This window comes from Festucalex cinctus, chromosome 11 (assembly GCF_051991245.1).
Source record: "Festucalex cinctus isolate MCC-2025b chromosome 11, RoL_Fcin_1.0, whole genome shotgun sequence".
NCBI lineage: Eukaryota > Metazoa > Chordata > Actinopteri > Syngnathiformes > Syngnathidae > Festucalex > Festucalex cinctus.
In genome coordinates this window covers 12993715-13017681 of record NC_135421.1, presented here as the reverse complement: position 1 = coordinate 13017681, position 23967 = coordinate 12993715, and the positions used below count along the sequence as shown (strand labels likewise).

General features: G+C 43.8%; 3 protein-coding genes across 5 annotated transcripts in view; all 3 read right to left on the bottom strand.

The window, feature by feature from the left end:
* The window catches only part of LOC144030069 (sentrin-specific protease 7), a 62559-nt gene that overhangs the window by 26138 nt on the left and 12454 nt on the right, over nucleotides 1–23967 (bottom strand). The gene's annotated exons all lie outside the window — the stretch shown is intronic.
* Nucleotides 42–5937, bottom strand: LOC144030931 (renin receptor-like). Its single transcript, XM_077537597.1, has 9 exons — nucleotides 5792–5937; nucleotides 4937–5067; nucleotides 4707–4835; nucleotides 4532–4627; nucleotides 2736–2873; nucleotides 2601–2654; nucleotides 2386–2535; nucleotides 2196–2315; nucleotides 42–671 (listed from the first exon to the last, which is right to left on the bottom strand). Exons 1-9 carry the CDS (start codon nucleotides 5865–5867, stop codon nucleotides 477–479), a joined length of 1089 nt encoding a protein of 362 aa, XP_077393723.1. The 5' UTR covers nucleotides 5868–5937; the 3' UTR covers nucleotides 42–476.
* On the bottom strand, nucleotides 6870–23716 carry LOC144030515 (BCL-6 corepressor-like). Its single transcript, XM_077536894.1, has 6 exons — nucleotides 23414–23716; nucleotides 15007–15173; nucleotides 12816–12961; nucleotides 10353–10430; nucleotides 8915–9068; nucleotides 6870–7907 (listed from the first exon to the last, which is right to left on the bottom strand). Exons 1-6 carry the CDS (start codon nucleotides 23528–23530, stop codon nucleotides 7553–7555), a joined length of 1017 nt encoding a protein of 338 aa, XP_077393020.1. The 5' UTR covers nucleotides 23531–23716; the 3' UTR covers nucleotides 6870–7552.

The following is a 23967-nucleotide window of genomic DNA, read 5'->3' as shown; positions in this document are numbered from 1 at the left end:
AAACACTGAATTAAACGTTTTGCCAATATCAGACGTGTTGACCATTGTGTAATCCACTGATCCATAATTTATTTATTCATAATTTTGCAATTTTAGTTTATTTCCTTATTCTTGCACCATGCTTACAACTAATGGCCAAGTTATTCCAAGCAAAAAACACATTTCTACACAATCTTTTCATAATGAGTACAGTAGTTTGTCACACAGTTTCATTTTCAATATATACACATTTAACTTAAAACATTTTCACAACAAATTTACACATTCTTTCAAAACAGGACCATACTTCACAAAATCTTAGTGAGCTGCGATATAAGGAATGATGTGTTGTAATGTTGATATTCATTTCCAACTACCACAGCAGCGTCGTAAACAAATTGCTGACTCACTGTTTACTTCAATACCATACAAACAAAGCACAAAACAATCACAAGCGGGAACCAAGGGGATGGATGGAGACTTTGAGGGTCAGGTTCTTAGTCCATTCTGATTTTCTGGTTGGTCATCCTGTAGATAATGCTGTCATAGCCCGGGTCCATGTTCCAAAGGTTGTAACCGACGGCAATCACTGCAAGCGCCAGCGCGATCATCAGCCACAGTACGATGTTGAAGACCACGGCGTAGTTGAAGTTGTACTTGTAAGCCAAGTTGTATGGGCTGCCTGGGTTGCTCTGGAGAAGGAGGAAAAACAAAAACAAACATTTTAATCAATCATTTCTGGACATTTGCACTTAATAGAGAAATATACCATATTTCCTCAAATAGCAGCCTTCATGAGTTACGTTAATATATGTATAATCTACCATTGCTACCAAATAAAACAATCTAACAAAATGCAATTTAGGCACAGACTGATATTAGATTCTGATGGTATGAAACCGTGAGCAAAAATATTGCCGTATGACACATTGCAGTTCTTAATTGACCTTTTTAAAATCCATAAATAATTATTTGGGTAAATAAAAACAGCATTTCTCCTCATTGAACATAATCACTTTTACTTAATTGACTATATAAGAATATTTAGTACAGAAGAAACGTGTACCATGTTAAGTTTAAATTAAGAAATAAATGTTAACATTCTTCTTAATAATGCAGTGTCCCATCACTGAGCTGACGCCTATCAGTATGTTTGTTGAGTATTGTGATGAGCATATTGTGTAATGTTCTACTGTTAGATGGCAGAATGAATAAAAATGAAGGGGAAAAAAATATATATATAAATTATGTTCTGCTGAGAAACAGAGAAGAGCAGCTCATTACCGGTGACAGCCAGAATGGTCTTTTATTGAAATCTTGATTTTTTAAAAATGACGATAAAGTGTCAAACTGGTAATTGGCCCATACCTAATCCAGTTATAATTAAATTTCATACAAATAAAAGCCTATGCTCAATCAACACATTAACCATAAAATAGCCCTGGTATTAAATTAACACTTGTGGCTATTATTTGCAGAAACATGGTAGATAATTATTGCAATTGCAATACAGTATGAATATTTTTTTTATTTAACTCCTTTGCTCCCCCAAATTTAATATGTTCTATTTTAAATGTTTTAAAGTGTCCCAAAGACATATTTATACTGTTTTTTTTATGCTAGACTGAGCATACAAAAGGCTTTGATGCAGCCTCTGAACTGCAGACAACGGTTGAAGCAATGGTAGTTATCACAAAAACGGCCAGCAGAGAATAATAGATCAACCAGGGCCATGTTGCAACAAGCTCTTTTTGTCAGTGTTTTCACCAGGAATGTGAATATTGACTGAGCTATATTCTAATGCTAATTGCTGCAAAACAGAAACAGAAATATACTTTTTTTGATGAAAGAGGAGACTAATCTTTCTTTTTTTCAATATTCTGTGGTCCTTGCAAAATTCAGTCAAAATCCAGTAAAACAGCCGGGAGCGAAGGGGGTTGCTTCAGTGAAAATTGCTGCGAGTGAATGAGTGAAGTACCATTATTGCATTATTTGTGGAAAAAGGAAAAAGAAATAAGAAAACAAAAGGTACATGTAATAGCTGCTTTCCTAATAAGTGCTTTTTAAAAATGATTTGTGGAGGGCTTTCAATTTAATTTATGATGATGATTATTATTATTATTATTATTATTATTATTATTATTATTATTATTATTATATTTAATTACGCTCTCTGTAGACTAGGAAGAAGTCTTCTGCACACAATATGGACTCACGATCTGTTTTGATTCCAAAATGGATCGGGATTTCCTGGTGACAGGAGCCTCAAAGTTCTTCACAGTCACAACCTCCACTACGGCGCTGTTGCCATAGAGACCGTACACGTCCTCTCCAAACTACAAAACAAAAAAATAGTTATGGAGCCTAAAGCGACGAATTGGAGGTCTCCTCCTTCTCCTCTTTTACCTTCTGCAGGACGGAGGAGAGAATGGCGATGGCATCGCGGTACTGGGGAGAGTCCTGTCCGTAGACGCGGCTCAGTTCCTCCAGGCCTGACAGCTCCAGGGAGTAAAGGTCTGGAGAGTGGTCCTTGGCCAGATGCCTGTGCCTTTGCAGCTGTGACAGAAAGTGCCATCGTGAAGAGGACGGACGTTAGGAGGGGTGCAGAAGTGACACCTCACCAGAGCTGTGATGTCATGCAGGACTTGGATCTCGGAGAGGAACAGCAAATCAGCCTGCAGACGCGACACACGACAGAAGCGAGCTTAGACCAGATGTAGCTCTTGTGTGGTACGGTGGTGCTAATGGAAAGTGACCTCTGCGTTCCTGCTGAGGGAGTTGAGGGGCAGGGTGGCCAGCACGGAGCCATCTTGTGACAGGCGGCCTCGGATCTGCTGCAAGGTAACCGGCAGATCCTCAAACACGGCGTTGGCTTTGCCCAGCATGTACAGCCTCTAATGGAGGACACAAAAGATGCATGATCAGCACACTGGTGCACGTCACATATACAGTAGCGCTCATAAACAAATAATTAAAATAATAATAATAATAATAACAAATAAAAATATTGAAAAAACAAAACAAAACAAAACAAAACAAATAAATTAGTACTTCTCAAAACATAAAAATCTATCATAACCAATATTATTAGTAGTATTCAGCAGTGGGCTGCACAGATTTTAAGTTTTTTTTTTTTTTTTTAAATAATCATCACAAAAATGACTTTACAGGGTCACTGCAACATTATGGGTCATAGGTCACTTTGAACATAAACATTGCTCATAATCAGAATAAAAAAAATAAAAAAATAAACATACATACATATTGATTTAATTGTGCACATAAGTTATATAAAAATTGTCTGTGACTACATTTTGAAAATCAAACATTGTTCTTTCGGGTGCCACTAGAGGGAGCCCATGCTTTGCGAATCACCATACAAGAGCCTTTAACTTGCAATAAATGTAATAGAAAAGCAACAGAGACCATGTGGTTTTGTTTGGGGCTAATGGAAAAGTGGCAATATTGACCCATTTCCCATTATCCAAGAAAAAAGTTGCACTTTCCTTCTTAAAGTGGAAGTCAACCTGAAACATTTCTTGGCAATAATGTGTTATATGTGACCTTACTAGCCTAAACATGACATTCTGATTAATATTACATTTGTGGAATATGAGTCATGAAGCAAAATCCAGCCGTTTTTATCCATTTCAGAGGGCAGCCATTTTGTCACTTGCTGTCAACTGATGATGACATCAATGTTGCTCAGCAGGCAACGACCAATCACAGCTCACCTGTTTTCTTAAGCTGCGCTGTGATTGGTTGTTACAGCATTTATGTCATCTTCAGTCAACAGCAAGTGGCAAAATGGCCGCCCCCTGAGATTGATTAAAAACAGCTGGATTTTGCTGCTTAACTCACATTCCACTAATGCAGTGCTTCTCAAATAGTGGGGCGGGCCGCCCCCAGGGGGGCACGAGGCGCGTTTGACCTCGGGGAACATGCTTCTTTATTTTATTTTATTTATTTATTTATTTATTTATTTTTACAGTCTTAGAATAAAGTGCAATTGCACCTCCACTACATTAGGGGGCAGTGGCGCTCTCATTGGCAGAGTGTGCGCAGGGAGCATTCGCTCTGTGGTGTAGGGGTTTTGTTTGCAGTCAGCATGCGCGCTTTGCACACAGCACAGAGTACGAGTATGAAGTGTAGGCACGAAGTGTAGCAGACCCTCAAGTGACACCATGAAAAAATATTTACCGGTAACAGGGATGAGAAGACAGGCGGAGAGAGACGGAAATAAAGAGACAAACGAAAGTCGCCCGAAAGCTCAGACGAGGAAATATGACGAAGCGTATGGGGGGTGGGGGGCGCGAGATGTTTTCTTCTTCCTAGGGGGCATGACAGAAAATAATTGAGAAGCACTGCACTAATGCAATATTAAACAGAATAACATATTTAGACTAGTGGGGCTGCATAGAATATATTATTGTCAAAAAATGGTACTTTAAGATACTCACTGGGCTGAAGGTTCCCCAAAATTGTTGACATCAAACATGTTAGCTTCAAGTCCAAGTTGTGAGGTTCAATAATGTTATGACCACGTTTGTACCTCTTCACTGGGTGCGAGTTGCAGCACGACAGGCGTGTCCTCGGCGAACAGGGAGTGCACCGTCTCTGCGACACTATCCAGAGTGAAGGGCACCGGCTGGGAAGAAATAAGCAAAATCTCACAATTAGCTACCAGAGGTCCGTTTCGTTTGTAATCCAGATCCAGAATGACTCACATTCTCCAAGGGATAGGAGGCCACACCCTGAGGCAAGGCGAGGCCATCGGCTCCTCGAACCACGATCAGAACATTAGCACGGGGACGCTGGAACAAGGGGCCAGCCTGCAGGCCAGGCCAAGACAGATCCTGAATGGATTCAAGACACACGCTTACTAAAAGGCTTTCCTTTGTAAAGGTTTATAATTGTGGCAGAGCTTCGACTGGTTGATAATAAACAGCCATGTCACCTCTTGAACAGAGAAGCCCATGGTTAGGGCCACTAGGTCGGGAATCTTCTCGCCAGAGATGGGCCAGTGTCCTTTCTGGAAGGACACAAACTCTGGAGCTTGCAGCACCGTCAATTCATCCCCGCGGACATCTGCACATGATGGAATGGAGAAAAGATCTTAAAAAGTCACATGTAATGGAAAATGTGCTTTTTATTTGCTTGATTATTTGCTTATTTATAATCATAATTATTGATTCTTAGGTATTCTGACGAATGTGTATGTATGAACCAAAATGGCGCAATACGTAAATTCCCCATCAAAAATGAGTATTGTTTTTCGTTCCTTTTTTTGTAATAACATGAGGCTGGCAGAAACTCGTGACGGAAAGACGGCGAGGAACTTGTTCCGTGGCCTGTCACATGACTCACAATCCATAGAGGAAAGAACTACTCTAAAGCAATAATACATATCTCATAACCTTGGTGTATTAATGCCTAGTCAAAACAATGGTGAAGCGCACTTTAGGGGAAAAATATTTCCCATATAATACGTTTTTGTTTTTTTGTTTGGTTTTTTTTTTTTGCAATAATGGAATGTTCCCCAATTAACAACGCTAAAATGGCAAGCGAGTAACAACCTGTGAGGTAAACCTATCAACAACACAGTAAAATGGGAAAACCCCGCATAGACGCATCACATCAATATAAAAAGAAATTAGTGTTAAATGAATGAACCTATCGACGACGCTATCATTGTTAGCTCAGTTAGCCGACGGTGATCCGCTTTAACGACACGACTCGGTAATGTTACACTTATACTAAAACTAAAGGAGATCAGATTAACCGATGGCGTCTATTATTTCACAATTCTTACCGGTCGTGCAGAGGAAAACGAGGACGGACACAACGAAGGACAGTGCCCGCATCCGCGACCAGCCAGTAGGCGACATTTTCCCTTCTCTTTGCTTCAAGCAGAGATCACATGATCAATTACGTCACGCATAATCACGTGGTACCGACTGCGAACGGCACGGTTAGCAAACGTAATTTTTTCGTCACCGTTTTAAAATAATGGTCGAATTCATATTTTGGCAAAAAATCTTTTTTTTTCTTAAACATCTCAGGATGCTAAATAAAGTATTTAGTTTATCCTTTATGCTTTGAGTTGTGAAATGTAAAATTATACTTGAAAAATTAGCAATAAATTAAATGAGCAGTTTAAATGGGAGAATGTTTTATTTTATTGTAGAAAGCAAACTGTATATTTCACTATAAACTTGTTGATCATCTTAGCTAAATTCTATCTCCACAAATGCAAATAAAGCAACCAAAAACCAAATTTTAAACACTTTCATCATGATACTGTATCTTATATAAAATTGATTAGTAGCTCACTGACAAAAAGCCTTTAAAAACAATCAGTATATATATATATATATATATATATCAGTAATAAACTTTCTGAATGTACGTGACTTACGTATTTGGCATGTGTTTGTTCAACATTGTATACAACGTTATTTGTATACTTGTACTTTTGAATAAGGTTAATTAAAAAAAAGATGAGCAAATTTAAGTTAACAAAATTTATAGACGATAACCAATTCCATTTGATTAATAACTGTATTAATAGATGAATTTCTGACAATAACGGTGCAAAAACAATATAATACAGTAGTCCCATCGAGTGTATTTGTATTATGCAATGACCAATTTTGCCATTTGGTGGCGCTGCAGGTCTGCAATAAATTGTTTGCCGCGTGTTGGTGGGCTGCAGAGACAAAGTGCAGCTCACAATACACATGTATTCCGAGAGATGGCAATGCAGGATTACGTCGTCGCGGACAATTTGGCTAAACGGTTTAATTTGACATTGACACCCAATTCATTTAGTTCCATTTAGTCTCTCCAACGCTAAACGTAACCTCACAATTAAAAGAGCAGCACACACATTTCATCTTGCAGTTTGTATATTTATTTTTTTTAAAGCAACTTCTTTTTGTAAAATATAAATACAAATTAGGAGATTTTTTAATTACAAAGTTAAAACAAAACAAAATGAACACCCAAAAAAAGTTTGATTTACTGCAGTAGCCTCACTGTTAGATATATACACAAGCTCTTTGCCAAAGGGTGAAGATCAGTATTACAATAAAACTTTATTATACAATCAACGCTGTAGCTCCGTGTGTTAAATTACAGACAGGACAGGAAGCACAATTTGAACAATACAAAATGAAAAAAAAAAAAAAAAAGATACAACAAAAAGAATTGTACATCATGTGCTCCCTGTGAACTCATATAGCACATTCAATAGCACACATGCACAATGTGCTGCGCTAACGCGCTGGTTATCAGAAAGACGGGAGAGGAAAACTATGTACACACACTCACGCGCACACACGTGTATATGTACATACATATATTTATTTAGATTTATTTTTACATATAATAATTTATAAAAAATACGACCATCAGTTATTGAGAGTCAAGCGTATGGCTAAGCTAACACAGGCCGGGTCAGCCAGCAGGTCCAAAAGTCTTTCTATGTACAGTGCCGGGCGGGGAACTCCGGGCAGCTAACTGACTCCCGACGGTTAGGAAAGCCAACTGCAGGCCGAGAGGGTGGAGAAGGTCAGTGCTTGTTGTGAGCCGGGTTAAAGATGAGGCCCACCTGGCCGGCCGCCTTGATCCTGTCCTTCAGTTTGTCCCTGGCCTGCTCCCAGCGGTCGTCCAGGCACTCCAGCGTGGAGCCCAGCAGGGCGGCCAGTTCGGCGCTGTCCTCCACCAGGTCCAGCAGTTCCTTGCTGTCCGGCTGGAAGCCCTCCAGCTCCTCGGGGCACGAAAAGAGCTGCGACAGCGAGGCTTGCCGGTAGAACTCGGCCTCGGATACCGTCACCACCTCCATGTGGGGAAAGGCCTGCCGGAAGCCGCGGGCCGACATGCGCAAACGGCGGAGCACATCGGACAGGAGCAGCCAGTTCCTAGGCCTGGAAAAAAAGAGAGATGAGAAATGGCCACTTCTTCGTAACTACATATTTTACAAGGTCATGTCATTTCAAAGTAATTGATTATACTTTACTAGTATGCATTACAATATTTCTGTACTTTTTGGAGTTACTTCCCACAAAAACAGTAGAAGGTGGTATTGATGTGGCAAAACGATGCCAAAAACCACATATTCCAACAGTGTAACTGTAAATTAGTTTTAATTTTAAAGTTTAAAAAAAAAATCTGAAATTGATTTATTCAAAAGTAATTTTAAATTAAAAAGTAACTTTTTTTATCGTAATGAGAAATGATTTTGCAAGTTAAACTTATTCTATGATTATAATATACAAGTTGAAATCAAAATATTTCTACTTTAAAAGTTTGAAACAATTAATACATTTAAGATTTTAAATTGTTTTCATTTAAAAATGTGAAATGAATTAAAGTTCATTTTAAATTCCAAAATCTGAAGATATGCTGACGTTTAAGTATTTTAAAATTAAGTTTACCTTTTTTTTCTTTTTTTTATAAATCAATTGTTGGTACAACAAACAAAACTATTCATTTTAATAGGCACAGATAAACAAAAAAAATACAACTAAAAAGTCAGTTTTTAACAACATTACACTTTCAATCTTCCAGAACATGCATGTAAACAACTTTGGAGGCTAATCATTGGCTGTGCAAGTAATGACAAAACACAATCTAAGTGACATCACGACCAATCCAAGTGCTGCGTATAATGACTGACAGGTAAACGGCCCAATGTCTGCATCAACAGTGACTGAGCAGCTGACCAGTGCACTGAAACTACCGACATACATCTAGAATACGTGCCAATATGTGGCTTATAAAGTCCTGGTTGGAATTTTTTTTTAGAGATGTCCAAAAAGTGAATCTGGTGACGATGATGTACAACTCCATTGTAATGTGCACTCCAAATTGTATTTCTTACGGCAAAAAGTGCGGCATTATTCCAAACACTTGGGAATGGCGAGACGCTCACCCATGAGAGACGGACACCTGGATGTTGTAGCACGGCAACAGGGGCCGGTCGGAGAACTCAAACTCAAACACCTCCCTTTTGTCGTCCTCCTCGTCTTCGTCAGGGCCCGGCGGGTCGGCCAGAATGTCGTAGGCTCCGCCCTCCTCGGCAGACTCTGAAATGTGCAAAATAAAGGTGAGCTAATATCTCGGGACACACTTTTTCATACAAAGATTTAGTGAATGGCAGCGTCGCAGGTGACCCAAATTCACATTTTACACAAAATATTGTCAACACTTGCATATTTAAAATAATAATAATAATAATAATAAAAAAATGATATATCATACTTTTAAAGGTAGTGGGAAAGGGCATTGAGTTACACCTGTGATACTACCGCCAAAGATTCAAAAATTGTGCAAAATTGTCAGGTAAACGTTGTTACACTTGTTCACAATAATAGGGACCCAGCTCTACTGTCAAGAGCAAAAGTTGAATGAAAAAAACCCATAAAATGGCACCAAAGCACTACTTTTTATTAGACAGGGCTAAGGCTTGTCTAATAGAAGTTCAGGTTCCTTATAATTAAGATGGCACTAAAGTACTACTTTTTTTTTTTTATTGTTATTATTAGACAGTGCTTAGGCCTGTTTAGCAGAAGTTCAAGTTTCTTGGCATCGAGATGCTGCAAGATGGCACCAAAGCACTATTTTTTGTTTTGTTTTATTAGAAGCTCAAGTTCCTTGTAATCAAGATGGCACTAAAACACTTTTTTTATTAGACTGGGCTAGGTCTTGTCTAATAGAAGCTTAGGTTAATCAAGATGGCATGAGATCACTACTATTTATTAGACAGGGCTTAGGCCTGTTTAGCAGAAGGTCAAGTTTCTTGGCATCTAGATGCCACAAGATGGCACCAAAGCACTACTTTCTTATTAGACTGGGGTAGGTCTTAGGTTTTGGTGCTATCTTGTGGTAACTTAGGGTATTTCAGAAAGAGCACAAAAACAGTGAATAGGCGAGTTTTTTTTTTGTTTTTTTTTAGTCAATAGAGGAGAAGTTAAAAAAACAATGCAAATAGGTGAATTTGAGTGTTGAATCCCGAATATGCAGAGGAACACTGCATACAGAACAGCAACACGGCTGAAACATGTCGACTTTTAAGGCAGTGTAAAGATGCGATCGGGTCGAATTTGTCGACGAGTGCGTATGGGTGACGTCTATATAGAATCTCAACAGATAAATACTGGCTTTTACAGTCAGCGTGAAAGGGGCTTCTGTTACTGCTCTCATATTAGTTCTGAAGGCAGAAAATTGCCAGATCGACTCAACCCAACCACCCGTTTCTGCTTCAGTCCAGAAAACTGACAATGGAAAAAGGTGGGGGGCAAAAAAAAAGAAGAAAAAAAAAAAGCTTTTCTACATTGTGATTGAAAGGGATCGTTGTGATCAGTACTCACCACACACAACGCTGCCGTAGAATTCCCAATAAACTCCGGGGTCGTCATCTGCGCGGCCCTGAAGGTCAGCAAAATAATCTATGGAGAGAGGAGAGGAGCATGTGACTCACCAGCCGGAGCCCGTGGGGACAGGCAACGAGGCAAACAATTGCCCTTGGAGACAAGAGCGGCGAATGGATAAACGGCAGTAAAAGAGGAGGAGGAGGAGGAGGGGGAGGGGGGGAGCGGAGAGGACGTGTTAGGGGAGTGTGGAGTGGTGGAGCAGAGGCGGGCGAGGGGGGGCTAATGGTCAGGGGCCAGCAGCTTCACCACGGGGGAGGGAGCGACTGTCTCTGCTGGGTTAAAGCTGGCTCAGTTCAGAGCGGGGCTGCAGACGGCTGCCAGGAACAAGAACCACACACAGTTTTGCTGGGGAGCGCACACGCACACACACATACACACGCGCACTCGCGGCGAGAGCAAAGTGTGTGTTCAGCACACGCACGCACATTCGGCGAATCAGAGCCGGGCTTTGTGCCAGCGCTGAGGCGTGGGGCGTCTGGCGTGTGTTTGGAGGGATTAACGGCCTCCAGATGAGTGGGACCAGGTGGAGGGAGGGCGGCCATCGCTCGCTCACTCTCGCTCGCTCGCTCGACCGTCAGGCATCGATCTACGTGTCCACGCTCTTATCAAAGTTCAACACCGCCTTTTTGCAGCCGTCTCTCTATAAACAGGGGTGGCCAACCCAAGGCCTGCGGACCACATTCGGCCGCGTGTGAGCCCCAAAACTTTTAACCCTCCAAATGCTCACAACATAACATTAGTGATAGGCCGATACGTTTTTTACCGATAGGAGACCGATAACAGATATTTCAAGCTGAAGTGTCAAATTTTTAAAATGTTACTTTTTTTTTTTTATTTAAAAACATATCAACAATTGACAGCTTTGTTTAAAATTTCTAACAAAAACTGCTTGCAGAGTCATCAGCTTGTGTTAAGCTAAATTAAAAACTAAGCAAGTAAATAGTTCTCTGAAGTTTTCTACTGTAAGTAAAGTTTTCCAAAATTTCAACTTAATTTCTTAATTTTATTTTTGCTTAATAAGTGCAGGGAGTTCCCAGTGTCAGCATCATTTTCATAAAGTGGCAATATAAATAAATTTATAAATGAAAAGTTCCCTGTATCTCACTGAGCGACAAATGCATGCAAATGTAGCTAATTTGGGGGGGAGGGGGCTTGCCAGGGTTCGTAAAAGGTTTCAGATGATCTTTACAGACAGAATATGTTCAAAATGTTTTTGCGAAAAGTTAAAACTATCTGTGAACATCTTACAAATCCTGATTAAAACCCAAAATTTGCTAGATTCACAAGCATTCACTGCTCAGTGAGATGCCAACTTTATCGACTTTCGGATTCGTCATAAAAACGATGCTGATATTTGTTAAAATGCCAAATAACAGCACTGATAATCGGCCTGAATATCCCTAATAAACATATTTTCCATCATATTTGATCAAGTATTACCCTTGACATCTGATGGGGAAAAAGCCACAGCTTCACCTTTTCTCTTGTGTTTTCACCCCGATGAAATCCATTTGAATGAGTCCAACCTGTCGTTAAGCGCCGGCAACAGCCGAGTCCCATTCTCCCCGTCTCAAGTTACCTGGGAGAGACGCACACGGGCCCTAACACGCACTCCAAAAGCAAAGTCTCCGGGCCGGAGCGAAGCCCATTTCCTCACGTACGCTGAGCAAACACAGTTGGCGTTGCTAAGTAACCACAGATCGAGGAGCTCAGAGGCAAACTCCCTTGTCTAACAGGTGGTCGAGGGAGGGTAGGGGGGAGGGGGGGTTTGTCGCCGGAGGGGAGAGATGGGCTGACAGCGCCTGACACGTCTGCTGACGGCCGCAGGCGAGCGCGGGGCGGAAAATGGGGAGCGGCGGGTGAGGATTTGCAAAGTGGGGCTCGGAGCAACAGGTTGCGCAGGGGTCGAGGCGCTGAAAGAGCTGCAAACATGAGCGGGGCCTTCGGGGACTGGCTGCTGCTGAGCAGCTGTTTAACATTTCGAACCCTCGTCACCTGCGTGTACCACCCAAAAGCAACCCCTTACCCAGTTTATTTCCTGTCCTACCTTCCAGCACTTTGTAAGACAAGGTCAAACCTTTGCCAGTAGGGTGTCCACAACTGTGAGGATTGTTGTGCATTTTTTTTTTCTGAATCATCTCTTTGGCACCCCAAGGGGCGGCCATTTTGCCACTTGCTGTCGAATGAAATGGCATCACAGTTGCTACGGTAACAACTAATCATGGCTCAGCTTCAGACAACAGGTGAGCCATGGTTGGTCATTGATGCAAGTGGCAAAATGGCCGCCCAATGAGATGGATACAAACGACTGGAATATGCTCATATTCCATGAACATAATATTTTGTTTAGACTAGTGGGGCTGCATAAAACATATTAAGAGCCAGGAAAAAATATCTTACCGGTGAGGAAGCGCTCCATGATGTCACTGTGGGTCATTTTGAGGAGGCCCCGGCCAGAGTATGTTGCCAAGGTGGGGTCGGCACCGTAAGACAGCAAGACGCGCACCACGTCCAGGTGGTCGTTCTCCACTGCGTCGTGAATGGGTCTACAAACACAAGTGCAATCATTTCAACTAACTTTCACGTGTAGGCCATTTTGATAAAAGCAGATTCAAGTGTAGTCGCCCTACTAAGTGGAGAAGTTGACAAATTACAGTTGTGTCAGTGCTAAAATAGAACAAGACACCATCTTTTGCCCATGATGAGATTGAAAGAAGTTTTAAACTTACAAAATTTGAACCGAAGAAAATGGCAACCTGTGTTCTGCACACATAGCACAAAGTATTATCATTGGATCTTTTACAAGGCTGTTGTTAAACAAACAAACAAAAAAAATAGGGATGTTCGATTCCACTTGTACTGTGGATACATAAAATTTCCACCCAAAAAACTGACCTAAATATATATTAAAGAAAGACCTTTAAAAGGATACTTGACTCATTGAGCCACTTTCAGCAGTCAAATATAAACTTTGTCCAGAATGTGATTTGACAACTTCATTATTTTTCCATGTACAATTAATACCTTTAAGAACTATTTTTTTTCCACTTACTGCTGAGGAAGTAGGTAACGACCAATCATGGCTCACCTGTTTTCTGCGTTTGGCCAGTAAACTGAGCCATAATTGGTCATTACCTACTTCCTCAGCACAGGTGATGTCATCTTCAGTTGACAGAAAGTGTAAAAAAAAAATAGTTTTTGGTATTAATTGTCCATTAAAAATAATTAACTCATTCACTTCCAGCTATTTGCACTAAAGCAACCCCCTTCGCTCCGACTGTTTTACTGGATTTGGACTGATTTTGCAAGGCCCACAGAATATTGTGTTCTATTGCTATAAAAACATGGAACCTACCAACAGAAAGACCAGAGTCTCTTCTTCCATCACGAAAAGTATAATTGTATCAGTTTGTTTTGCAGCAACTACCATTAGAATATAGCTAACTTTCATCATTCACAAATCTGTTTAAAACAGTGGGGAAAGAGCTTTTTGCAACATGGCTCTGGTTGATCTCTTATACTCTGCTGCCACCTGCTGGACGTTTTTGTAATTACCATTGCTTCAAGTATTCTCTTTAGTTCAGAGGCTGCATCAAAGCCTTCTGTATGCTCTAGCATAAAAATAACGTATAAATGTGTCTTTAGGAGCCTAGTAATATTTAAAATAGAACGTATTTATGCGTTTTTGGGAGCAAATGAGTTAAATTATCAAATTAATTCTGGAGAGAACATTTTACTGCTAAAAATGACTTAACGAGTCAAGTATCCCTTTAAATTCCTAAAATTGATTTAGATCCAGATTAAGAGCACTTGAGACGGCCTCATTGATTTGTAACTGTTTTATATAATTTGTGATTGTAAGTGAAACTTTTATTTGTAACTGTAATGTAAACTGTTTTGCTGCCTCTTGGCCAGGACTCCCTTGAAAAATAGGTTTTTAATCTCAACGGGACTATCCTGGTTTAATAAAGGTTAAATGAAATGAAAAATTGCACAAAATTAATGGCAATTTTCTATTCTTCTGATTTCAAATTCTCTAGTTGCTGATCCTAAAATGGCTACACTGGTATCACCCACTGTCACAAGTGCTACTGATACCTTCAAATAAGGCCGGGTATCATCCTTTCTTAGTTTAAATAAAAAACACCTCACTACCAAAATAAAGCGGCAAGCTTTCACTCACTAAGGGAAACACAGAAGAACTTTACTCAACATTTTCAGGCAAATATTGCTTCAGTTTCTGAACTATGCTTCAGTATATGAACTGTGCCTGAAGGCAAGTTGGTCTTGTGGCTAAAACGGATGAACTGGATTCATATTCATCAAGGAAAAAAAAAAAAAAACGGCTTCATTTCACATACATCTCATCTAGCGAGCAAAGTCTCTGAAGGAATATCATGTTGCCAGCTTCAAGTTCCAACCTGCGGAGTTCGTGTGTCACAATGACGCCCTTGGCAAGAAACGATCAAAATCCATCACGCAAGTGACGCGTTACGTGACATGAGCATCAGCCCTGACAGCCCACACTGGCGCATGCTAAAGAGGCCACACGTTCGCATTACGCCGGCGCTTCCGATTTGGGCGGCCGTACCTGGTGCCGTCTTGCGCGCTGCAGTTGATGTCGGCGCCGTAGTCCAGCAGGTGTTGGACGATGCTGAGCCAGCCGCGGGCGCAGGCCTCGTGGAGGGCGCAGTAGCCGGCGTAGTCTCGGTGATTCACCTCGCACACTCGGTTCTCCAGGCAGTAGAGCACCACCTCCTGTAGGGAGCCAACACAAGCACGACGCTTCAGTACGGGAGGGGAAAAACAACAGAGTCGTACAAAGACAGACGGCTTCTAGCATATAAAGTTTCCTGTGGCAGCCAAATTAGGGGAAGAGGGAGGAGGGGGGAAGGGGAAATGAGCGTGTTCCTGCGCCGGACTAACATAAAACTCGCACACAAGCGCTCCATAATGCTGCAGCTGGCGGCAAACGAGGCCAGGAGACCGAGTATGACTCAACGACGTGTCTCCTGCCAGATTCCGAAGGCGTGCGCGCGTGCGGAGACGGTCGCGGCGGGGCCCGGGCAGCGAGCGTGGCGTCATGGAGGCGGAACAAAGAGATTTGATGGAAGCACTCAAGAGCTGGAAATGTTTTCTCTGGTCTCGGGGCCGCGACAGCCGGCATCCAGCAGAAAAATAGACGGGCTGGTTTTTATTGGACCGCCGTGGTGTCTGCTGCTACTAAACGGAGGAAATGGCGAGAAGGGGTGGGATGTGTGTGTGTGGGGGGGGGGGGGGGGGAGGGGGGGGGGGGGCGTTCTCTTCTGATAAGAACCTTAGAGGAGATATGCAAAGCAAATAGGAGCTGCCGCGTTTATTGAGATTTTTCTAAATTAGGCTTTTAATTATGTCACCCACGTGCATCCATATATTCGTATATATGCGCTGTCCCTCTAACAGCCCGCCGCCGAGACCTCCCTTCTGTGAACCTGGGGAATGACTCCAAACTTCCATTTCTATGCTAATTCTCGCCCTCCAGCTGCTCCAAGTGTTTATCTCGCTCGCTCCCCATTTGCGCGAAAGGGCGGCTTGGAGGGACGGAAGGAGGAAGGGGGGTTGGGGTGGGTGGGGGTTGACTTGACTGGCGGGGGGGAATGGAGCGGGCGGAAGGAGGGCCGCGGCGGCGAAGGCAACACCCCGACAGATGACAGATTAATGAGTCTGCGGATGAGATCTGCCGGGCCCGTCCGCTGGGCCACAGCTGACAATAACAAGAGATGAAAGGGTGGGCTTGTCGTGGGTGGCGGTCCAAAATGTGTGTGCGGGTGCGTGTGCCGATAAGAGTGATTTAGAGGACGATCCGGGCTGTGGAAGGAGGAAGGGAGGGAGATACCGGGAAAAGAAGTGAACAAGTGTGTGCAAGAAAAAGTGTGAGAGTAAGGGAGGAAGGAGTGACGCGCCAACTGGTTTTCACCCGCTGCCAGAATTCCGTTTGCCTGCTGGAGAGAGATTCAGGAGCGCTGTGCCGAAGCGCCCCTCTGGGGATTCCACGTGTGTGTGCGTGCGTGCACGTATGAGGCTGACGACGACAGTGTTGATATGCAGCTCGCTTATATGTGTGTGTGTGTGTTTACGTGCTGCTGATGAGCGTGTGGCTGCGGAGGAGGTGTAGCGCTAAACCTCTGGAGCCGTGTTTAATATCGCTGGGAGAGAGCGAGGAGCTTAGCACGAGAGCCCCGGCTTCCCGCCAGATACGCGCACACACACATCTCCGCAGTATAATGAGGCGCGTGCGCACACACATACGCACACACATCCCTTCCCAGCAGCCCCCGCCTCCCCCCGCTTCCTCCTCCACCGCCGCTTTCCCTCCGTCCTCTAATCTCCCTCTCTAGAATGCTTCCCTGCGCTCGCCTGCAATCAATGCATCACTCAGACATTTAACCCCTTGCAGCGCGGGCCCGCTTACGCGCCACGCATGCAAGCAGATGTTTGTGTGTGCGTTCTCTTTGGGCGACGCTCGTGCTAGGCCTGATGGAGCAGGGCCACATGCCCGGAAAGCTTGAATGTTTTTGCTAATAAAGTCAGAAATGGATAATCAGGCCTCCTGAGTATAATACACACTTGCAATAAATTCACCCCTTCTTAAAAACAACTAACTATAATAAACCGAGCAAAACAAACATTAAAAAATGAAATAAACAAGCCTGATGCTTGTGTCTCGTTAATGTGACTATACTTGAACAGCCAAGCTAGCAAGCTAGCGGCGAATGCGGGACAATCCTAATGAGCGGGGACTGTATAAAGCTCATTAATCCAAGGGACCGTTAGCGTCATCAGGTACCACCTCCGCATAACCTTCTCTTACATCAGCGGCTAAGGCTGCATTCAGAGTCTGCCAGGAAGTAGGACATATCCCACTTTGGAGCTCACGTCATAAAGTATTACGTAGATGAAAAAAAATATATAATGAAATAATGTGGCAGCCGGTCTGGCAACAAAAGCTAATCCTTGTTTGGTAGCCCCGATATTCTTTTGCATGACATTTCGAGATGACAAGTGGAGTAAGAATACGATGTCATGCAGCAGGGACGATCAAATTAACACTTTTCATATGTTTTTTTTTTTTTTTTTCTATTAATGGATTTATATTTATGGCCAGGAAGTGCTTTTCATAAAAAAATAATTATAACAACTATTTAAGGCAGGGGTGTCAAACTTATGTTAGCTCAGGGGCCGCATGGAGGAAAATATATTACCAAGTGGGCCACATCGGGAAAATAACGGTATATAACTTAAAAACGATTGCCATCATTTATACGCAGATTTTCGTGGACCAGCCCTAAATTACAGAGGTCAACTGTAATAAAAAATAACACAAATGAAAATGGAACACGGCAACAGAGTTCTGGACGTGTTAAATCTACCCGTTTTGCATATATATTGTTCCCAGAATGCATTGCGTGGCGCAGTTAATTATGTTATAGGACGTTAATCCTTGTCATATCTAATTGTGTTGCCAGTCATTGAATTTGTGTCATCTTTAACACGTTTATGTTGGTCTATGATTTAAAAAAACAAATAAATAAATAAAATAATAATTAAACAAACTATAACGACGATGCCCCGTACAAGTTGCATTGCTCATCTGAGGACTGCTTGTGAAATTACAAATTTATATGTTTTGATTGTGGTCAGCTGATTAATTATATATGTTTGACACCCCTGATTTGGGGTTTCCGTCAGAAAACTTGCTAAGCCAACAAACAAACAAACGAGGGCCCGGGAAAATATTTGTGCGGATGACGGCGGCTGGAGACATGCAGTGATTATTTTTCCATCGATGGGTGGGATGTAGTGGGGGGTTGACACTTAGCCTGGCAGGAGGGTTGGGTGGTGGCGGGAGCAAGAAAAGCCTGGCAGACCGCCAGGCTTATAAAACACAGGGGGAAACCCTGCTATTGTATATTGTGACAGACTAGAATGTGTTCTGAGTTGCAAACAATTTTGGGTTAGGTTGCCACTGTAAAAACTGAATTCTATCCAAAACCAAAAAACCCAGGTTCATACCAATTTTCATGCAGAACCAATCCTTTTAAATTGATAGCAAATAACTCCAGATACATTTCAGAAACATTGACATGACAAGCTAGCAAAAACGCAACGGATTTTCTAGATGTCAACAAAAAGAATCTCCTAAAAATTATGTCAAAGCATTTGGCATGTTTTTGTTTTTATTGGGTACAAGCAATAATGCTTAGAATGTTCAGAAACTTGTCTTGTTTGTGTATTCAGGCTTTTGTTCAAGAAAGGCCAGTAGTTGATGACAAATGTTTTTATTGTATACAAGCAAGTGATAATATTTTTCTTTTTTTGAGAAACTCACGTTTGTTGCCATTTTTAAATTGTTTTTTTTTCCATTTAGAAACGTAAATGTAACGTCCCAATAGTTAACTGGTGTCATTTTCCAGGGTGCCATCAGATTATTGCAACTTGGTAAAGTTGTGACATATCGACAAGGGGCACTTTTCCAACTTGGAGTTTGTGCATTACTAGTTTCAATGGAAAATGATAAATGGTGTGCACTTGTATTGCGTTTTTATCGACACGGTACATTACGCAACATGGCTCATCCTGCTATGAGCGTCCTGGAAGGCCACCGTTAACGTTTAATACTTCCGTGACAATCTGAGGTTGGGTTAGAGGCCCACAACTCTGCGTGCAAACTCCCTCTATTTATCTCCTCAAGCAAACAGTCCAAATCACCCCTCAATTCCCCAGTTTTGCCGATTATAAATGCGCCGGGTATTTAAAATGCAATCCAGCTTCCCTCGTATGCCGGCTTGAGGAGAGAAAATCAGACATGATTTATGTGAGGAGAATAAATGACAGATTGCACCTTTATCCTGCCTTTCAATGGGCTGAAGCAAGGGGGCCTGTTGGAGGACCCGGCACAGGCAGAGATGGGGGTGGGGGTGTCGGACGTGGGGTTGGTTGGCGGGTTGGTTGGTTGGTTGGTTGGTTGAAGAGAGGGATGAAGACATCCGCAGCATCTCTGCTCATTACCATTTCAAATGCTCCGCCAGCGAGCGAGCGAGGCAGACGGTGGGGTGGGGGAGCGAGCGAATAGAAAGGGGAGCGAGGGAGGGAAGAAGCGAGCGAGTGGGCTTTCATGTGCGCCGGCACGGAGCGCGAAACTAAACGAACATGAATATATGCGCGGTGTCGCCCGGGCATCGGGAGCGTGTGCACGCGTCTTAAATTATGCGTGTGTGCGCACATGCTACTGTGTGTGTAAATGAGTGTGCGTGCACCTAAGATGATTATGAATTTGCATGTGCAGGTGTGTGTGAGTGTGCGATAGCGTGTTTTTTTTTCTCCTCATTTATTTTTATAACATCAGTCATTCCGTGCGGCCTGTTCAGAAGAGCACGCCGGCGTGACTGTACGTGCGCTTATTAGGTCATAACTGGCGCCGCTCCGTGTGTCACACTAATCAGCAAATGTGAGTTGTGTACGTGCGTTTGTGTCACTGTCTCCCAGGCCCTTATATCTCGCTGCCTGCGTGTGATAAGCCTGGAGCTTGCGGCACTAAAACACCAGTACGGGACAAGCACTGTGCATCTACAGGCTTGTATGCTCGTGTGTTTGTGTGTGTGAGGCACTATGCATAAATCGGTGTGTGCGTGCGTGTGGGAGCCCCAGGGGTCTGCCCCAGGCTTATCACACGCAGGCAGTGAGAGACGCGCTTCCTGAGAGGCAGCGAGAAAAAAAAAAGAAAGGGAGGGAGGGGAAGGCGGGGGTGTTGTTTGCGCAGCGGCCAGTGCCTTGTTTGTGTAGTCTCAGGTTTTCTCCTCCCCCCTCTCGGCACGCAGGAAAGGGAAAAAAATGCTAAAGGGGGTGGAGGGGGGTGGGGGTTTGTGAGGGATGGCGGGGTGGGGGGCACGGGTGTTGAGTGGAAAAAAAAGAGAAAGAAGCGGGAGGGGAATAAAACGTTTGAGAGAGACACATAAATCACAGAGACGAGCCAGCTTCTCTCCCGCACGGCTGACTGCGCCCCGCTGCCGCTCGCCGCCGCCGCACCGCTCCCCGTGTTTGTGTGCGAGGAAGGAAGGAAGAACAGCCGCCGCTGCTGCTGCCGTCGCTAACCGCAGTCACCACGGCACATTAGAGGGCCATTAGAACGCGATTATACTCCCAGCGCTTACCTCTCATTCACACTCTCCGCCGCCCGCTCTCCCACTCTGACTCACACACATCATGACGCACACGCGCCTAATCATCATAAATGTGTGTCTGAATGTGCGTGTGACCATAAAGCAACCGGTTAATGAGCAACGCGCACACCTACTTACAGTTTGGCGAAGATGCCTCTGCTGGTGATTAAAGATATTGCACACGCGAGAGTACGCATGGAAAGCGCAGAGGCAGAGCGAGCGAGCGAGCGAGCGAGCGGACACGCGGCGCAGCTGAGGAGGCATTAAACTGCGCCGATCAATAAATCAATTTGGAAAATCTGTCAAGAGGCGCGGAGCGCAAAGGGCGGAGGAGGAGGGGAGAAGGCGAGAGACAAAGGGCCATCCGGGTTTAATTAAAAGGCAACGTGCGGACTTTGCTCGATTTACGTCAAGTGCACGCGAACCCACCTAGTGGTTTCGTTCAGCAAAGTTTGGAAGGATTTGTTGTAGCGTAATAAAGTAATTTGTTAAAAACTATATTAAGTCCCTAATGATGCGTACAGAAGCGTATTGCATTCACTTGAGAGGGGGAAAAAAAATAAAATAAATAAGATTCACTAAGATGGCCGCCCTGTGACTTCAACGGCTTGCACTGGCGTGTATGGTCTTTCGGCTATCCAGTCATAAATACAGGTCAGTGGTCTGAAACAAGTCACTTGGAGTTCAGAGGTCCCAAAAAAAATTACTCCAAAAAACAGAAGTTGGTGCTCTGTTTTTCGGAATAATTTTTGTTTCTGTTTTTTGGAATAATGTTTTCCCCCTGTTTTTCGGAGTAATTCCCCCCGTTTGTCGGAATAATGATTTTTTTCTGTTTTTCGGAATATTTTTTTTTTTGTTTTTTGGATTTTTTTTATGACAGAAAAAAAAAACATTCAGAAAAAACAAAATAATAAAAAAAAAACAATACTCAATAAAACAAAGCTCCCAAAAACAGTCAGAAAAACAGGATTTTATTTTTTTTTCCAAGTGAATGCAATACGCTTCCGTAGATGCCAAATGTCATATGTAATACACAAGTTACACACAGTAAGAGCTAATCTGACTCCCATTGTTTTCGGAAAGGACTTTATTTTTATAAATTTACCAATCAAGGAATTTATTTTTTTCTAAAGATGAGCTGAAAATTGATTAATCGATCATTTAAATCAAATTGATTCGTGTCTTGAAGCAACTGAGGCACAATGAAGTGCAGTACTTGGCTAAAACCACTGGAGGCGCTGTTGAACAATACAGTACAGGGGTTTTGCCCAAGTGTTTTATAGGTTTGTTGCATCGTCAGGCTTTTCTTAACCCCCCTGCATGATGAAGATTCATCGTATGTCGTTCCTTGTCCACAACCACCGCTGACGAATATTTAACGGGCCAAATTTTATTCCCAGTCTGTCCCTGACCACCAGGCTTACCAAGTTTTACCCGGGAAAACTCTGCATTACATCTGTCGCACATTGAGCTACTTTGGTACCAACCTACACAACAATAGGGTAGAAATTATCTATTTTGGAACCTTCCACAAAATTTTTGCAAAAAAGTATACCATCCAAGAACTGAGCTAAAAAGTGTAACATTTTGGCACTGGAAATTGGGCTTACAATTTCTTTCAACTTGACCACACTCACATGTTGACATGATTGAGTGCTGACCCACAAAACCAGAGCTCGCTGTGTGTCAACATGTGAACGCTAAACAACTGAATGTTGACTTATATTGCTGCGTTCTGGTTCCTCTACCTTGTTGTTGTTCTGGCAAGCTGGGAATTTGCGTCACGAACAGAGCGAAATCCGCATCGCAGCGGAGACGGAGAGGCTGCCAAAGCTGATGAGGGCGCCTTCGCGTTAAACACCACCTGGCGCCAAGCTCTTAGGTGGGAAAACCGGTCTTTCTAAAAGCTTTGGGAGCGATGGGAGATTCTTGTCTTGCGCTGTGCTGTGGGGCGACTGCCAGAAAGCAGCGCGGTAAGGAATAAAAGAAGTCCGGATGCACGAGAGAAAGCGAGAGAGGCAGCGAGCATCTCCGCTCTTCTCCGTATAATGATTCCGCCGATGCCGTCCGCGCGCGAGCGTGCACACGAGTGCGTGTATGTGTGCCTGCGTCCGTGTGTGTGTGTGTGTGTGTGTGTGTGTGTGTCACACTTCGCCTCACGGAAAAATTAATGAGATGTGAGAGCGGAGCGAGGCGAGAGAAGGGGGGGGGGGGGGGGGGGGGGGTGCGGAGAGGTGGAGGAGGGGGGGGGGGGTGGTTTAGCGTGTGTGTGCGCTCGCGGGGTGCCAACGACAATCTGAGTCACAAAGAGAGGAAGAGAAAGAGCGCTGAGAGGAAAGAAGGGGGAGGGAACAAGCGGAAACCTGAGAGAGTGAGAGAGAGAGAGAGAGAAAGAGAGAACAGAGAGAGACAGAAAGAGAGAGCGAGAGAGAGAGAGACAGAAAGAGAGAGCGAGAGAGAGAGAGAGAGAGAGAGAGAGAGAGAGAGAGAACAGAGAGACAGAGAGCGAAAGAGTGAGAGAGAAATTTTGTGGGGGGGAGCCTGCACTCCGGTGATAGCGATGGAAGATAAATAGAAGGATGAAGATAGAAAAAGGAGGACGGACGCAAGGAGAGAAACAATTTTGAAAATCGGCGTGGAGCCGCGTAGCAGACAGGAACAAAGCGGGGCGAGAAAATGAGCTCAATTTAAGCAGAGAGGAAGTGAAGACGGGAAACGAGGCGAAGTGTAAAATGTGCCGAGAGGCGCGTGTAGCTGAGCTACAGACCCCCCCCCCCCTCCTCCTCCTCCTCCCATTACCTCGTAGCCCAGACGCGCCGCTCTCTGGAGGAGCGTCTCGCCAGCATTCTTGTTGACGATCAGCCGGCGGGCTTCGGGCGGGATGGGCCGCACCACCGGGGCGTCTGCGGCGGGCATCCGGTGCGCCCCGATGACCTCTGGCGGGACGCCGCCCGCTCTACCGTTGGCCTGGGGCTGCGGCGGGGGCGGACAGAGCGCGGCGGGGGAGCAGGGCTTGACTGGAGAGCAGGGATAATGATTAGGAGAGGCAGCTCGCTTCCTCGGAGCGTCTCGCTGCTCACTCAGCTGTGGAGAGAGAGAGGAATGGGGAGCGAGAGAGAGGAAGTGTTAATGACGATGACACATTGACGCACACAGAAACTGAAGCGCACACACGCGCACAGGTGGACACAAACACACACTCAAACAGTCCATTGAGAAAGAAAGTGTGCCGTTCATTAGGCATTTCCACGCACAATGGTGCTGTTGTCTGTGTGTGCGTGAGGCCTTAATGTGCAACATCTGTGTTGTTTTTATGTCAGGAAGACATGCAATGTCCCGCACGTGCACGCGAC

Bases quoted from the DNA above. Each gene is read 5' to 3' on its own strand.
- LOC144030931 (XM_077537597.1), bottom strand. From the start codon at position 5,867: ATGTCGCCTACTGGCTGGTCGCGGATGCGGGCACTGTCCTTCGTTGTG. The intron at 5,068-5,791 runs GTAAGAATTGTG...CATCATGTGCAG, and splicing joins CGTTTTCCTCTGCACGACCG to ATGTCCGCGGGGATGAATTG. The intron at 672-2,195 runs GTGAGTCCATAT...CTCCTTCTCCAG, and splicing joins TTTTGGAATCAAAACAGATC to AGCAACCCAGGCAGCCCATA.
- LOC144030515 (XM_077536894.1), bottom strand. From the start codon at position 23,530: ATGCCCGCCGCAGACGCCCCGGTGGTGCGGCCCATCCCGCCCGAAGCC. The intron at 12,962-15,006 runs GTACGGCCGCCC...TTGTGTTTGTAG, and splicing joins AGCGCGCAAGACGGCACCAG to ACCCATTCACGACGCAGTGG. The intron at 9,069-10,352 runs GTGAGTACTGAT...TGCACATTTCAG, and splicing joins CTACGGCAGCGTTGTGTGTG to AGTCTGCCGAGGAGGGCGGA.